The sequence below is a fragment of the Trachypithecus francoisi genome, unplaced genomic scaffold, assembly GCF_009764315.1.
Source record: "Trachypithecus francoisi isolate TF-2019V2 unplaced genomic scaffold, Tfra_2.0 Lachesis_group6, whole genome shotgun sequence".
Lineage (NCBI taxonomy): Eukaryota > Metazoa > Chordata > Mammalia > Primates > Cercopithecidae > Trachypithecus > Trachypithecus francoisi.
Window position 1 is genome coordinate 12,807,283 of NW_022681471.1, and position 17,323 is coordinate 12,824,605.

General features: G+C 34.6%; 1 protein-coding gene across 1 annotated transcript in view; it reads right to left on the reverse strand.

The window, feature by feature from the left end:
- The window catches only part of STAG2 (stromal antigen 2), a 143,750-nt gene that overhangs the window by 21,913 nt on the left and 104,514 nt on the right, over positions 1–17,323 (reverse strand). The window contains 10 exon segments of the mRNA XM_033201202.1: positions 852–953; positions 2,439–2,578; positions 7,894–8,068; positions 10,506–10,598; positions 12,665–12,745; positions 12,839–12,926; positions 13,151–13,221; positions 14,980–15,183; positions 15,832–15,921; positions 16,386–16,478. Coding sequence (XP_033057093.1) covers positions 852–953; positions 2,439–2,578; positions 7,894–8,068; positions 10,506–10,598; positions 12,665–12,745; positions 12,839–12,926; positions 13,151–13,221; positions 14,980–15,183; positions 15,832–15,921; positions 16,386–16,478 — 1,137 coding nt within the window.

Below are 17,323 nucleotides of genomic sequence, written 5' to 3' on the forward strand. Positions count from 1 at the left end.
CTGTAACCTTCATCTACCAGGTTCAAGCAATTCTCGTGTCTCAGCCTCCCAAGTGGCTGGGATTATAGGTGCACACCACCGTGCCCAGCTAATTTTTGTTTTTTTAGTAGATACGGGGTTTCACCATGTTGGCCAGGCTAGTCTCGAATTCCTGACCTCAGGTGATCCGCCCACCTTGGCCTCCCAAAGCACTGGGATTACAGGCATGAGCCACCGCGCCTGGCCAAAACTATTGTGTTTTAGTTATAACATTAATATAAGCTCACAAAAATAAGTTGGAAATATACAGAGAAAAAATTAGAATTCAACATGAAATCTACCAAAGCAAGTTAACCACTGTTAATATATTTTGTGATTATGAAGCTCTTTATACATTAATGAATATAGATCTACACTAATTTTAAGTGCTGTACAATAGTCATTGCAGAAATGTACTATACAGTATATTTATCTAATATCCTGATAGACTTTTAGATTATGTCTTACTTGCTATAAACAATGTTGCAATATATAACTTTGTATATCAACTTTTGCAAACTTGTCTTTTTATCACCTTGGATAAAAGAGTAGATTTAAAAAGTAGAATTGCTGCCTCAAATGGCATACACATTATAAATTTTTACATAAATTGCCCAATTGCCTACCACATCTATATTTCCTCCATACCTTAGACAGCTATACGTTTTGCCAATCTTGACAGTCTGAAAGCAAAAAAATAATCTCACTTGTACTCTCTTGTATTTCTACTTTTATAAACTGTCTATTGCACCCTTTGCCCAATTTCAACTGCTACCTTATTTTGCTATTAGGTGTTAATTGTGTTAGCTAAAGTTGGTACTCTTAATGCTTACCTGTTGCAGACTGAGAATAAGGGTCTTAGCACACTGAATTTTGTCTATTTGCCTTGTTTTACTCATTGTTTCTTTGATGATATCTCCATAGTCATTATAATACTGAAAAGAAATTTGTACAAATTAGAGCTTTATCTGTTAAAACCACTGGACAGTAAGACTAATTTTAGGTTAGTCATGAAAACACGTCACGAAGTATGTATTTGGCCAAAATTATGCCTTCGATGGCAGGAAAGAATATTACTGAAACCTAAAGATCATTTCTAAGCATACAATCCCTAACTTCAGTAAAATCATATATACAAAACCGTTAAGATCTAATCAAATTCAGCTCCAGACTTGGTTTAAAATAAAGAAGGTATAGTGACTAAAACAACAATTAGGTTATGCCGATTTTCAGAAGTAACACAAAATATACAAACAAAATTCTCTTTGTAAAACAATGAATATAATCTCAGTTATACTTACAACTAATTCATTGATACTGGGTACAGGCCATGAGTAGTTCAAAACTTTATTAATTTGGCTTATAGAATCTAAGTCTATAAACAACTTTTAAAAGGAAAGCATATAAACAACTTTTAAAAGTTCTAACTTTTAAAAGAAAAGTTGTTTATATGACATTTACAATACACATGGCACATGAAATTTTTTCCTAATTTAAGATCGTGTTTCAAACACGTACAATAACAATTATCAAAGATAACAGAATAACCATGCCCCTATGACAAATAAGTGATTTTAGAATACCTAAAACTTTAAAATTTGTTAAATAACTTCATAAACAACCTTAGTTTAAAAACAAAAACAAAACTGGTAATTATCATCCCAAATGATTTAAGTTTCAAAATAATTTTCAATGATATTAGAATTCAGTAGCAAAATATTCCAGAGAGGATTACCCAAGTTTTAATATATTACATATTTTATTTATTGAAAGCAAAGGCTTTAAAAAGTTTACATTTATAATTAGATTTTAGTTGAGGAAGGATTTTTAAAGCTATCTTACCATGTTTAGTCACATTCTCTTAGTATAATCAACAATATCCTGTTTATTATTACTTTTAACTTACAAAACCTCACATACAGTTATGAAAATTATGAATAACCTATGGTGAATCAAGTCAGACTTTGAGAATCAAAGGGGGGAACCTTAACAATCACAGTGGAACAGATAAAGGTAGTCAGGATGCAAAATATTTGGAGTTATTCAAGGTTGCAAAATGCATAGTAACCAAGCCAAAACTACTACCCAAGTCTTCTGACTCCTGAAACTCTTTTTAATGCTACATCAAGCAGAGGATGCCATCCTATTATCTTAAACTGAATCATAAATGCTATTTCTGATAGTGACAAATTAAGAGAGGCCATCTCCAATATTCCAAATGCAAATGAACATAATAAACCCAAAATGTCCATTAATTGGAGGAGATGTATAAGGAAATGTTACTGAAAACATTAAATATTTTAAAATACAACTCTTCTACACTAGAAATGTAATTTACCACTTAAATAATTCATTGGCAACCATGCATAAAAACCAGTGTTGCATTTTATAACTATCTTGCTATCCATTTTCAACTTTACCTTCATATACTGTTTGAAGATATCTGCAGCTGTATTCATCTCCACCACAGTATATACAATTAGCTTACAAAATGCTGCAAGTAAATTTCTTCTCTTGTGCAGAGCTTCAATTTTACTGGCTTCATCCTCTTGCTGACCATCTGCAGAAAAGTCCCAAACATTAAGCCATCTTGTATTTTATTTCAACCATATATTTTTTTAATTCTCACTATAAAACACGCTTTTGTAAGAGAATTTGAAAAGGGAAAAACATTAAAATTAAAATTATAACCATTCATAATTTATTCCAATAGACTAAAATTTTTGTGACGTCAAATAATGATCAGAACAAATGGAACTGAATCACTCCATTTGTTCATATTCTACATTCACCTAGTGAAATCAGGCTAAACTTGCCTAACATTCATCTACTTCCCTAGCAGGATAGTTTGTTAACAGAATCTGTACATTCAATGTCTGTTAGTTAAGGCTCCTAGATTCCTGAACACTGCCAACCTCAGAATTTCTCCTATCCCTTACAAGGATGATCCCACTTACTTCAAACCCCAAAAATCTGGCTATAAGAGTCCTCCTTTGTACATATATTCTGCTAGACAGGCCCCAGAAACCATTTTGTCTTTTTAAAATAATCTTGTATATTTCTACTCTGATCCATTATGTGAAATCTTGACATTCAGTTCTCAAGAAGACAAACTTATTTCCAAATTCATAGTCAGGGAAGCCCCACTGCAGCCTCCAAGTAATGCCAAATAATTGTTTTTACTTATTGGATACTGTAAATAAAACTGGATGAAGCTTTTTATATTTAAAAAAAAAGCTGCATAAAAAAATTTTCCCCTCTGGAGAGATTTTACAAATGAAATTACTTGTAAAAAAAAAAAAAAAAAAAAAAAAAAACCACTATACCAGGCCGGGCGCAGTGGCTCACTCCTATAATCCCAGCACTTTGGGAGGCCAAGGCAGGTGGATCATCTGAGGTCAGGAGTTCGAGACCAGCTTGGCCAAAATGGTGGAACCCCATCTCTACTAAAAATACAAAAATCAGCTGGGTGTGGTAGCATGCGCCTGTACTCCCAACTAGTTGGGAGGTTAAGGCAGGAGAATCGCTTGAACCCAGGAGGTGGAGGTTGCAGCGAGCCAAGATCACGCCACTGCACCCCAGACTGAGCAACAAGAGTGAAACTCCATCTAAAACAACAACAACAACAACAACACTATCCCATGTTAAATGAAGTTAAAATTGTTTATGTTTATTAGCCATTTATAATTCCTCTGGTGAACAGTCTATGCATATCCTATCAGCTCCAACATAAGGTTCCCAATATCAAAAACTATTTTATGTATAGTAAGAATGTTCTTTCATTTAATTAATTTTTCATCTTATCTCTGGTAATCTTTGATAACTTCTAGTAAACTAAAACCAAATTTTAAGAGTAAGAATTTAAGACAGACCATCAGAGAAAGTTATATCTCAAATATATGTCCCAAGATGCAACACTATTTGCTTAGAAACCTAAGACAGGCCGGGCACGGTGGCTCAAGCCTGTAATCCCAGCACTTTGGGAGGCCGAGACGGGCAGATCACGAGGTCAGAAGATCGAGGCCATCCTGGCTAACATGGTAAAACCCCGTCTCTACTAAAAAATACAAAAAAACTAGCCGGGCGAGGTGGCGGGCGCCTGTAGTCCCAGCTACTCGGGAGACTGAGGCAGGAGAATGGCATGAACCTGGGAGGCAGAGCTTCCAGCCTGGGCGACAGCGCGAGACTCCGTCTCAAAAAAAAAAAAGAAACCTAAGACATATCATTACATTGAATACATAAAGTAACCTTTTCTTAATAGCTCTGTCACTATAATGGACAATTTCTACATGACATTGTTTCCAATGACAGACATTTTCCCTCTAAAGACTAAACTATCCTATGATATTAAGAGTTTTTAAGTCCTGATTTTTATTTTCCTCCACTAACTGCTTGTCAAGAATTAGCCAACTTTTTCTCTTGTGGATATTAAGGAATGCAGAGAAGTACCTAACACACTGGGCCTTTCATTAAGTGTCAGCTGCCATTATTATTATGTATTGTCAATGAAATGCCTCTAGGAGCATTCCCTATTTTACTCTCCCTTTCTAATCTGATGTGGGCTAACAAATACAATATGCAAGGGTCTACAATACCAGATGTTAGGTGAGGATGGAAACTATCATATGCTGCTGGAAGGAGGATAAAATACTACAACCACTTTGGCAAGATGCACACACACTATATAATCTAGCAATTCCATTCAGGTATACACTAGAAAAGTAACTACACATGTGCTCAAGGAGCTAAGCACTGAAATATTTGTTGTAACACTATTTTAATTGAGGAAAAAGTAGAAATAACCTAAATGTCTAAAAATAAGAAAATGGATAAACTGTTGTTAACTTGTATCATATAATATTGAGCAGTCAGAATGAATGAATTCTAGCCACATGTCAACACTGTTTTATCTCAGGAATGTAAATTCAAAAAGGAAAATTGCACTGGGTGCAGTGGTGTGTGCCTATACTCCCAGATACTGAGGAGGCTGAGGCAACAGTACTGTTTGAACCCAGGAGGTTGAGGCCAGCCTGGGCAATATAGCAAGATCTCATTTCATATTTTATAAAGAAGACAAAAGGCAAATTGCAAAAGGTTCAACATAGTATCATTTACATGGAAGTTAGCAAGAATAAATGAACTATGTATTTTTAACAGATACAAATTCTTAGTAAAATAAAACCGAAATGCAAAGGTGTAATAAACAACAAATTTGGGGTAGCAGTTATCTCTAGGGAAAAGGGGAGGATAACAGGATAAGGGAGGAATACAAATGAGGGCTTCTTTTGTAACTGTGCTTTTATTTCTTTAAAAAGACCTAAAACAAATACAGCTAAATTTGACAAAGACTGATGGAATGGTTATGTAAAAATCTGTTATATTTTCTACTCTTCCATTGGACTAGAATGCACTTCATTTTAAAAGTGAAAATAGTGCCAGGTGCAGTAGCTCACATCTGTAATCCCAGCACATTGAGAAGCCAAGATGAGAGGATTGCTTGAGCCCAGGAGTTGGAAACCACCCTGGGCTACACAGAGAGACCTCGTCTCTACTAAAAATTAAATAAATTAGCCAGGCAGAGTGGCACACACTTGAGTCCCAGTTACTCCAGAGGCTGAGGTGGGAGAATCATTTGTACCTGGGAGATTTAGGCTGCAATGAGCTATTTGGAGTCCACACCACAGCCTGGGTGACACAGTGAGACACACACACACACACACACACACACACACACACAAAGTCCAATGAGATAAGATGCTGTGGGTAATTCTAGGAAGCTCCTAGGTAAGTCAAGAGTTTTGGCAAGCGTACTCTAATTCAATTCCCCATGGACTAAATGAAGCTAAGGCAGCCCCAAATTAACAAAAGGGTTATGTACCAAAACTTATTTTGTATCAGGTTTTAGAATCCAACTGTGCTTTCTCATACATGTTTTAGAAGTTTAAAAAAAAAAAAAAGACGTTTTATAAAGTCCTATTCACTTTTTGGATTAATTTCAGATGTTAGCTTCTCAAAAGATGCTTCAATACCTGCAGATCAGTGAGAACTTACTCTACATGCCCAAAACACTTTGTACATGTCTCCATTACTTATCAAAAATTGCACTATAGGCCAGGCACAGTGGCTCACACCTGTAATCCCAGTACTTTGGGAGGCCGAGGCGGGCAGATCGCCTGAGGTCAGGAGTTCAAGACCAGCCTGACCAACATGGTGAAACTCTGTCTCTACTAAAATAAAATAAAATAAAATAAAATAAAATAAAACAAAACAATAAATTAAATTTAAAAAAAAAAGAAGAAAAAAGAAAAAGAAAAATTAGCTGGGCGTGGTGGCTGACAGGAGTAGCCTCCCAGCTACTTGGGAAGCTAAGGCAGGAAAACCATTTGAACCTGGGAGGCGGAAGTTGTAGTGAGCCAAGATTGTGCCACTGCACTCCAGCCTGGGTGGCAGAGCGAGACTCCACCTCAAAAAAAAAAAAAAAAGAAAAAAAAAAATTGTACTATAATTACTTGGTCCTTTTCAACCTGAATTTAATTCTTGAAGGATAAGACCTTGTTTCTTTTCATATCCATACCATCTAGTAAACTGCCTGCTGACCAATAAATGTCAATATTATGAATAAAAGCATAACTAAGCCAATAGCTTAGAGTAACAGATGAAAAACTCAAAGTATATAACCTTTACTACATGGATTCTGACAACTGTTTGGGCAACTCTGGGTTTCTCATTTGCGTTCAGAGTAAGTTTTTAGTATGTGAGCACAAAGCTCTCCATTGCTAAAAATAAGCTACATGCCATATACAGAATTACCTGTTTATTTACACCCTGATATGCAGTGATACATCAGTATGGATATACACATGTTGATGTTGTATTTTCCTTTAAGTATAACTTCACACTTTGGGAGGCCAAGGCAAGAGGATCACTCGAGGCCAGGAGTTCAAGACCAGCCTGAGCAACATATCAAGACTCCATGTCTACAAAAAATTAGTCAAGCACGGTGGCACACCACCTGTAGTCCTAGCTACTCAGGAGGCTAAGGTGGGAGGATTGCTTTGGTCAGAGTTTGAGGGTGCAGTGAGCTATCATAATGCTACTGTACTCCAGGCTAGACAACAGAGTGAGACTCTGTTTCTAAAAAATAACAAAAATATACCTTCAAACTAAAAACAAACCCAGAAGATGCCACCAAATATCACTTCTTTTCCATGACCTCATGCTCAAGTAAGGCAATTAGGGTGTGTAAACAACTAGGTGTGAAGAGTAACTTAACACTAGGGAGGCTGGTTTGATTCTTTTCCTGTGAACATTCTATACTGCCCCAGACTTTTACATAGCAGTTTCAAACATTTTTCTAACATTCAGAATCACATTAATACTCCCAAAATTAAGAAAAAAACCTACGGTATACAAGTACACAACAAAAAGTAACATACTTGATTCTTCCCAAATTATCTGCATATTGGTATTACCAATAAATAAGGGCAAGAGGGAGTAAATTTTATTGAGTACCTGCTATATGTCCAGGCACTGTACTAGTCATTTGGCTCGATTTTTAACAGTTTTATGAGGTAGGTAGAAATTAGAAAACAGGCTCAGTGCTAGTGAGAAGCAGAGATCTGACTTGAAAGCCTATACTCTACAACATCACATTTTCTTCACAATAGTACAAAAAATGAACATAAATGTGCTGGAATATATACCTGTGTTTCACGTTTTTAAGGATAAAATATATTCTAGTACACTGGAATATACACTTGTGTTTCACGTTTTTAAGGATAAAATATATTCTAGTGCACCAATGTACATTATTGTTACTTAAGTTGATTTTATGGTGGACACACAGATTTAATAAAAAGATGGCAATAAAATTACCTGCACTATTATTATCATCATCCTGTTCAATGAAGACATGATCCAAAATAAAGCTGAGCAACTCAGACTGCAATGAAGAATCAGGGGTATAAACTAACGGCTCTAACATGTCACGCCCTCCTGACATAATCTGATGGCTGAAGATCATCAAAATATCACACAGAATAGTGAAGGCCTATTTTAAAAAAAAAGAGAGAAAAGCATGCTATAATCCAAGATTTCTCACTAACTGCCACAAATAATTTACATATTTAACACAGAAACAGAATCCAACTTTCTATATTTAAAAATCTTAAGAGAAATCAACGTTTAGTATTTTCCTAAGATTCTAAAGCTGAGAAGTATATATATTTGTATAATGCTTTACTAACTGCAAATTTCACAAATTTTTTTTTAATTTTCAGCAACATTAAGTGACTTGTACAATATGTTACACACTACCAAACATGCAGGGTCAGGACTCAAACTCAGGTTTTCTAACTCCAAATCCCCTACTTTGCTCTATATTGCAATGCCCCAAGGTATTCATTCTCAAACATGAAATAATGTATAAACTTGGTACCATTCTTCATTCTACAGAAGAAAAAACATTAAAGAGATAAGCATTCGAATAGAGATCACAAAATCTATGGTACTTACTAAGCACTCTCATTGTTCACACGTGTACTGATTAAGTAGAGAAAACAACCAGATACGGGGCTGCTTACTATTTATCAGTAAACCTGAACATATTATAACAAACATAAGGCTGAAGTTGTATCTCAAGGAGCTTAATAAAAACTCTGCCACGGGTTTTAAATGGAGTCACAGACTAGTTCCTTATTTGTTGGGAAGGGGTAATGAAAACAGAAATTTAGGGTCACAAAGTAAACCAGAAAATACATTTAAAGGAAGCCCATTCCTGGAAAGAGAATATAATACAGAGCACAAAGTAGATCTTACTAACAGTTTTGCCATTTTGGAACCAACCATATTTACTTTTTCTCTTTATGTTTTTACCCCTTCCTTCAGTCTCTTCTCCTAACTACTATAGTAGTAATTTATACCTATTAGCATATTTCAGTTTACAAAAACTTGCAACATAAAGAGTAAGGATATAAAGTATTAAGTATGATGATATTTACTAATTAGCTGAATTGGCAACTCAAGTGAGCTGACCAGGACACATTCTGAGAAGCTGTTGGGAAGACTGGGCACACAAGCTGTTTAATAACTAAATAATTAACCTCTATGGCCTGAGCAAGGGATTATATAGGCGGCTACACAGGATAACCCACAAGGATTATGTGTTAATGCTGTAAAAATAGGGATTATTATGCTGAATAACTTGGTGTCCCATGCAAATATAAAGTAATATTTCATGCATTAGGTTTGGATCCGTGCATGTCATTAAAATCCTATTCCAAGAGTTTAAATCTAAATTCAATTTACTACCATCAGAAATCTTGTTCCTTTCATCTGAATTATAGAGATGAAAATTAAAGTACCACACCCTTTATTGCTATAGTTCAAAATGACACACATAAAATTGGAGAGAATTCAGCAATGTAACAGTTATGGCTATATACTTCATATTTTTGGAAAAAAGAAAAAAAAGCAAAATTCAGTAACTGCATCTTGGCCATTGAATACTTTCTAATTCATGTGTGACCAAGCATATATGTATGGTAGGGACGAGAGAGATGGAAATATGAAAAAAAGAGACTAACAGCTGGGCACTGAATGGACATTTTAAACTATAGAAATCCAAATATGTTTTATTAAAATTAGCTTCGGTATTTTTAATTAAATAAAAACAAGTGCCAAACAAATATTTGAACATATCACAGTGTCCAAAAATCATAGGTTGACTATTGGGATTCTACCTGAAAAAACAAAGGTTAAGCTGTATGAAATGGTTGCAAACCTTGAAATCACCATAATCATTTTGACTATACCATATTAATAGTTATTATGAAATGCTTGTGAAAACATCTTCCCATAAAAGCATTTGAAAAGCATGTTTCCAACGAAGCTTAATCCTCTCAATTAGAGAATGAGAACTGAACATGACGTTAGTTCTAAGATCAAACCAGGTAACAGTCTATTTCCAGAACTGAAAAGGTTGGAAGTAATGGAAGCATGAAGGCATATGGGTTGGGAAGGTTAACACTTGGAAGAGTGACTATAAATGTTTATTTCAGACAAGGTCCACAGAAAGATCAGGATGAGCGAGAATGCCAACATTTGATATTCTCAGAGAACAAAACCTCGTGGACTTTTCTACCCTGGAGCAAACTTGTTATATTAGTTGCTTTCAGGAATGACTTTTTGTTAATTTCATACACCTATAATTTGTATGAAGAAGTCTGTTTACCATGTGTCATAAAGGAACAACAACATAAATTAACTATAAGGGTAATCTATAATGCAATTATAAACCCCACATGAAATTAATCAATTTTATTATGCACAAGTCCAATATAATAACCTACTTTTTTAGTATAGTATACATAGGCAGATACAAGATATTTCTGCTTTGCTCAATCTTAGTATTATTTAAACTTTCTACATTAGTTCAGATTTTATAAAAGTTGCTTACAAAAAGATTACCATCTATAGTAATTACTAACCTGTTCCTTAACAGTAGTATTCACGTTGGTCAGGTAATGTTGACATATCTGACAAAATACTCTCATTTGTTTCTTTAAACGCAGCAAGTCCTCCTTGAAAAAATTTAACATTAACTTTTAAAAATATTGTATAAACAATTCAGCATTTCTTTAAAATGTTTTCAATTACATAAAACATTATCATATATAGCTTTATTAACTCTACTTGTGCATTTGATTTAAATTTCTTCTTTATAATTTACAAGAAATGAAAACAAAGAGATAGTTTGTCTTACAACTCTCACCAAAGTGCAGCCTTAAAAATATGAGGTACACTAATAGATAATATCCTAAGGCTTTAGCCACTAGCACAGAATGCTAATAAAGATTTACGCTCCATGCTCACATCATTTCAAGGGTGGTCAACCCATAAATGGAAGAAAATAATAAAAAAGAAATGGCATCTTCCATTTCTTGTTAGAAGGATACTGCTGTACTTTATAAAAACTCAGAATGGAAAACATTTTGTGGTGTTACTATAAACTTTAAATTTTTATTTATTTATTTATTTGTTTGTTTGTTTATTTTATTTATTTTCAGATGGAGCTCACTCTGTAGCCCAGGCTGAAGTGCAGTGACATGATCTCGGCTCACTGCAACCTCTGCCTCCCAGGTTCTGGCAATAATTCTCCTGCCTCAGCATCCTGAGTAGCTGAGATTACAGGTGCACACCACCACGCCCGACTAATTTTTGTATTTTTAGTAGAGACAAGGTTTCACCATGTTCGCCAGGCGGGTCTTGAACTCCTGACCTCAAGTGAGTGGCCTTCCTCAGCCTCCCAAAGTGCTGGGAGTACAGGCGTGAGCCACTGTGCCTGGCTTACCATAAATAATTTTATATTCACTCCTTTCCTATACTAAAAATACTTCCTTTTTTCCAGTTTATTTTTTAACTTTCAACATAGGTGAGCAATTATATATGGTAATATAGTCACCGTTCCTACTACAAGCTTAACATTTAGTTAAATTAACTTTTTCCTAAGTGTTTGATAAAAAGCACACAATGAGTGGGGCACAGTGGCTCATGCTTGTAATCCCAGCACTTTGGAAGGCCAAAGTGGGCAGATCAGTTGAGGCTAGGAGTTCATAAGCCTGGTCAACATGGTGAAATCCCATGTCTACTAAAAATGCAAAAATTAGTGGGGTGGAGGTGCGTGACTGCAGTCCCAGCAGCTCAGGAGGCTGAGGCACAAGGATTGCTTGAACCCAAAAGTCAGAGGTTGCAGTGAGCCGAAACTGCACTACACTGAGTCTTGATGACAGAGCAAGACTCTGCCTCAAAAGGGAGAAAAAAAAAAAAGCACATAATGTTAACATACTATATTGATTTTTCAAGAGGAAAAATCCATTTGTAGATATAAACAGCATCTTAAAAGCCCAGAGAAATTCTTAGTATTTAACATAATTCTCTGGGTTTAGGCAACACAAACTTATTATCAAGAGGATTACTTTTGGAAGAAAATGCCTACAAACACCTAACTCCAGAACTCTCAGAAATTGCGTGATATTTCTAAAAATGAGCTCAAACAATATTTAAGGCAATATCCAGCATTACAAGTACAATGTTCAAGCTTCCAATTTACAAATGGAAAAGGCAGTCCTGTTTAGTTCAATTACTAAACACATTAAGGATTATCATTACGGGTAAAGCTGTAAAAGCTCTATATGTATTAATAGCTGGCACTAGCACATTATATATTCAATCAGAAAATGATTGATCATGAATTTGGAACATCACTAGAGAGATCTTGAATATGAATAGGTTATCTCAAAACAATACCAGAGCATAAGAAGATCTAGGGGCAGTTGGTTTATTATCTTCAATTTATGTAATCTAATACTTATATCTGTTTCAAAGGCTCTTGGTCATCAACTTTGAGAATACAGAAAACCACAGATTATGCAACCTTCAAATGTGAACAACAATTTTTAATTAAAAATCATACCTTGAAACAAACCATACTGATGTCCTCCACTGAATATACATCAAACTATAAATAACAGTACATTAGAAACAAGCAACATTTCACTGAAATAACTGATCTCATTAAATGTGTAAGTTTGCTGAAAACTGTTAATGATATTTAGTCTAACAAAAACACTATCGAACCACCACAAACCTTTGTAGAGCTGCTTTCAGTTATCTTAGCAAGTTGCCAAAGGATTACATAGTGAGTACACTGCAGTGCGTGAATAACAATCTGTAAAAAGAATCAAAGGATACAGTTAAAATTTAAAAGCTACAAGACTTCACTTTTCAAAGTTATATGTGTAACTAGTAAATAAATAAAAACCTGCTCAGGCATGTCTCCATTTTCGATTCCAGTTTTTAAGAGTTTGTAATTACAAGCAAATAAATCCCACTTTGAAAGGTCATGGGCACTGTAAAAATAAATAAATAAATAAATAAGCTTTATTAAAAAGCTAAACTTAATGACAGTTGTTTTGGACTTGACTGTTAACAGAATGCAGTAAATGCAGTAAACTTTAAAATGCCCCCACAACAACAACAACAAATTAGCTTAGAAATTAACATTATAACCCACAAAACATGCAAGTTTATTTCTACAGATTTAAGAAAACAGGAACTTCAAAATTCAACTTACTTATGAAAAGCAGTAATCCTCTTCAATGTTGACAATACCTGATATGCATCATCTTCATCAGGTTCTTCACCCTATGAATATTAATTATACTTAGAATCATCAGAGTGAAAAATCCTAGGCTATCAAAATGTTACTATCACCCTGAAAAATAAAGAATAACGTAACAAAACCACAAACAAACTTTGTCATTCAATACCTAGATCTGGCCAAATTTAAGAATATGGCTGGGGTAATAAGTCAACACAAGTTTGTTATCATAGAAACATCATAACTAAGAGAAAAAATGAAAATGACATTCTTCTTTTTCTTCTAAGTAAACCTGACACAAAATTATAAAGGCATCTATTTTTTCACAGTAATAAATGCACTACGACAATAAAATACTTAAATGACAAGAAGATCAGAAAGACGATACCTAAAGGACAAAATCTAAGTACCTTAAATATATATCATCATGAAGACATATGACACTAATCACAAATAAATAGGGAAAAACCCCCTGAATAATGACTAGATATGCTGATCCTATTTGGATATCAATATTTATTCATTCATTTTCAACTTAGGGTAACTTAAGTTTTGAAAAATTTTATCAGTCTTACTACAGGAAACATAAAATGTTTACACACTACTAAATCTACTGTGTTGAACTCTAGTTCTCTCAAAAAAGCACTTGTTTTTAAACTATAACTCTTCTACAAAGTAATTAAATTTAATTAACAAACCATTGCTTGATTTTAAATGAATTTGTCCTAATCAAAATCATATTCAGCCAAGAGTAGAGCTATTAAAATTTTTAACTAAGAATGTAATAATTATACATCAAAATATTTGCACAAACCTCCAATTAGTGAAACTTAATAAGCCGGAATAACGATATACACCAAATAAAAGTTAAATGAGTAATTAATAAAACAACAAAACTAGAAATTACAAAGTCCATATGATTTTACAACATAATGATAAAAGTGATGTGGAAAAGGCTAACAGCATTAATTGACAATAACGAATTTTTATTTTATTCAAAAAATTTAATGTAAATATTTCCAGAAAAAACAACAATCACAACAAAAATACAAATGTATTTAAGTGTTATGCACTAAGCCTCTTTGGAAACACAAGAGAATAACACAGGAAACTGAAAAAGTTTTATAATATCAAAACCCAGACCAGGTGTGGTGGTTCATGCCTGTAATCCCAGCACTTAGCGAGGCCAAGGCAAGTGCATCACCTGAGGTCAGGAATTCGAGACCAGGCTGGCCAACGTGGTGAAACCCCATCTCTACTAAAAATACAAAAATTAGCCTGGTACGGTGGCACATGCCTATAGTCCCAGCTACTCGGAAGACTGAGGCAGGAGAATCGCTTGAACCTGGGAGGCAGAGGTTGCAGTAAGCTGAGATCGCACCACTGCGCTGCGTCTCCAAAAAAAAAAAAAAAAACACATAATGTCCTTCCCTAACCTACACTGCCAAAACACTTAGAAATACTCCACTTTTTTAGGCTATCTAGTCTAAATCCAGCTCTCCTTTTCTGTTCCATTAACACCCTATTCCTTAACAGCCCTGGTTTAACCAGGTAACTGTCCAGACCATTTCTCAAAACAAAAAAGACGTTAGTTTTGCTTTCACCTTCTCTGAGTCACAGATTCTTAACACTTTCTTATTTTGGTGAAGGAGTAGCCTGGTGAGTCATAGAACGAAAAGCCTGAACATCTTTTCAAAATTCTGCTAGGGACTATCACCAAGACTAACACTTGGGTGACTAATTGGCCTACTGGAGTAGAGGTGCTCAACTGACAAAATACTTGTAATAATTATAATATATACCTCTTGCAGAAAATCTTCAAGAAGCCGGTTAAATTTATCTGCCAATTCATCTATCAGTTGACTTCTTGAAATATCTACCCTGTTGAAGATTGTGAACTCTTCATTACAGAGTGCATGGTAAGTTTTAGAACATGCTTCCAAAACATCTGTATCTGTGTGCTTCTCTACAATATTCCGGATCTGTCGCAATAAGGCATCCAAATGCTGCAAAATAATAATATTTTTCATCAAAACTAAGGCATATGTGATAGGTATAAGGTGACTACATCACCACACCACCATGGAAAAAACTGTCAAATACAGTAACTCTACAACACAGAGCGTACATTTTAAGGTGCTTTTCTAATCATGATAAATAAATACACTGATTCATCCATACTTATTCCTCAACTTTAAGGGAGCTATTACCTACCTCATAGGGCTGTGGTGAGAATGCTAACATATATTAAAAGCTTACATTAATTCACAGAACACAGCAAAAGTGTTCAATAAATATTAGTTGATTTTGTCTTATAATTGTTACTATTGTCTATGGCCATACCACCCTGAATGAGCCCAATCTCATCTAATTGTTACTATCTAGTTATCCGCCCCTAGTCTCCATAAATGATCAGTGACACAGTCACATAATAGCTAAGAATGAAGGTACAGTTGTCGGCATGAAGCAAAGGGAAGCATCATTACCACCATTCTGTGAGTCAAACTAATCTAAAGTACAGAAGGCCTAAGCTATAGGTTTCCTTTCTTAAAATATGTCCCAAAAACATATTTTAAGAAATATAAACAAACTTTATGATGAAATGAACTAAAAAACTTTTCTTAAAGGTTTTTTTTAACACAAAATAATCTTACCTTTTCTAATCGTCCAGTGGTATATATTTCCAAATCAAAGTACTGAGGCAACTGCAACAAGTTAGTCACCTTTTCTGCATCTACAGAGTACTGTGAAATACAAAGATCATGTTAAAAATATCACAATAAGGCCGGGCGCCGTGGCTCATGCCTATAATTCCAGCACTTTGGGAGGCTGAGGTGGGCGGATCATGAGGTCAGGAGATGGAGACCATCCTGACTAACACAATGAAACCCCGCCTCTACTAAAAATACAAAAAAAAAAAAAATTAGCCGGGCGTAGTGGCGGGCGCCTGTAGTCCCAGCTACTGGGGAGGCTGAGGCAGGAGAATGGCGTGAGCCCAGGAGGCGGAGCTTGCAGTAAGCCCAGATCGCGCCACTGCACTCCAGCCTGGGAGACAGGGCGAGACTCCGTCTCAAAAAAAAAAAAAAAAAAAAAAAATATATATATATATATATATATATAACAGTAAGCATTATAATATTCTGTGAGGCATTTAGGAAAAAGAAAACTGTGATTTCTTAATAACACTATGATATCGACACAAACTTACTTTTCCTAATAACTGAGGAAGGGCCACGGCAAAAAGTTCAGTGATTTTTGTCCTGTCATCCAACTGTGTCTTCTTCTCCTTTGCTGTAAGCACCTAAAGTAACAGAAAGACTTCTATATTTATTAAGCCGATTAGCACTGTTAAGTGTTCAAGTTTTAGTTAAAACATACAAAATGATTACTAAAAGTAAACTTCAAGAGATGGACACAAAAATTTCACTATAAAACATTAACCCTAAAAGTGACAGGAAAGAGAAAACTACACATTATAAAAACACAAAGCTACCTGAAATAACAAAAAAAATTTTACATAGTCCTAGAGGGAAAATCAGTATCCCATAAGACTCATCAACTCTATCTTCAGATGGTAGGAGAATCAGTTAAAAATAGGAAATATAGTTTAGGAGCTTATATATAAAATATTGGGATTGACCAGCATTTCTGCTTACTCTAGGCTGAGGAACACAACACGTAAGTAACAAATTCAAAACACTAAATTGCTATCAGCAATTAGCAAAAGAAACAGAAATTTTTAAATGCAGAAATAGAAAATATAGAAAACATCACCTTGTCTTTGATAAAATTTTGTTTCAGTTATGCACAAACACAAATATATTCATGTGTAATACGTCACAATATAAAAAAGAATTTTTATGCTTTACAGTCAAAAGTTTGAAAGCCTGTGGAATTGTTGGTATAAAATGCAAATTCATGTAAACTTTACAAAAATGCATTAAAATATGATCCCAGGAAATAGAAATTTCCCTATTTTAATAAAAAATTATCTCGATTTTTATTTCCGATTTTATTTTAGAAGAAAAAGAAACCAACTCCATAAATAGAACATACAACTGCACCATTCCAAATGGTGTACACTACATTCAGTCATGAAGGCAGGGACTGTCAATCATATCTCCTGCAGTTAACTAAAAAAGTATC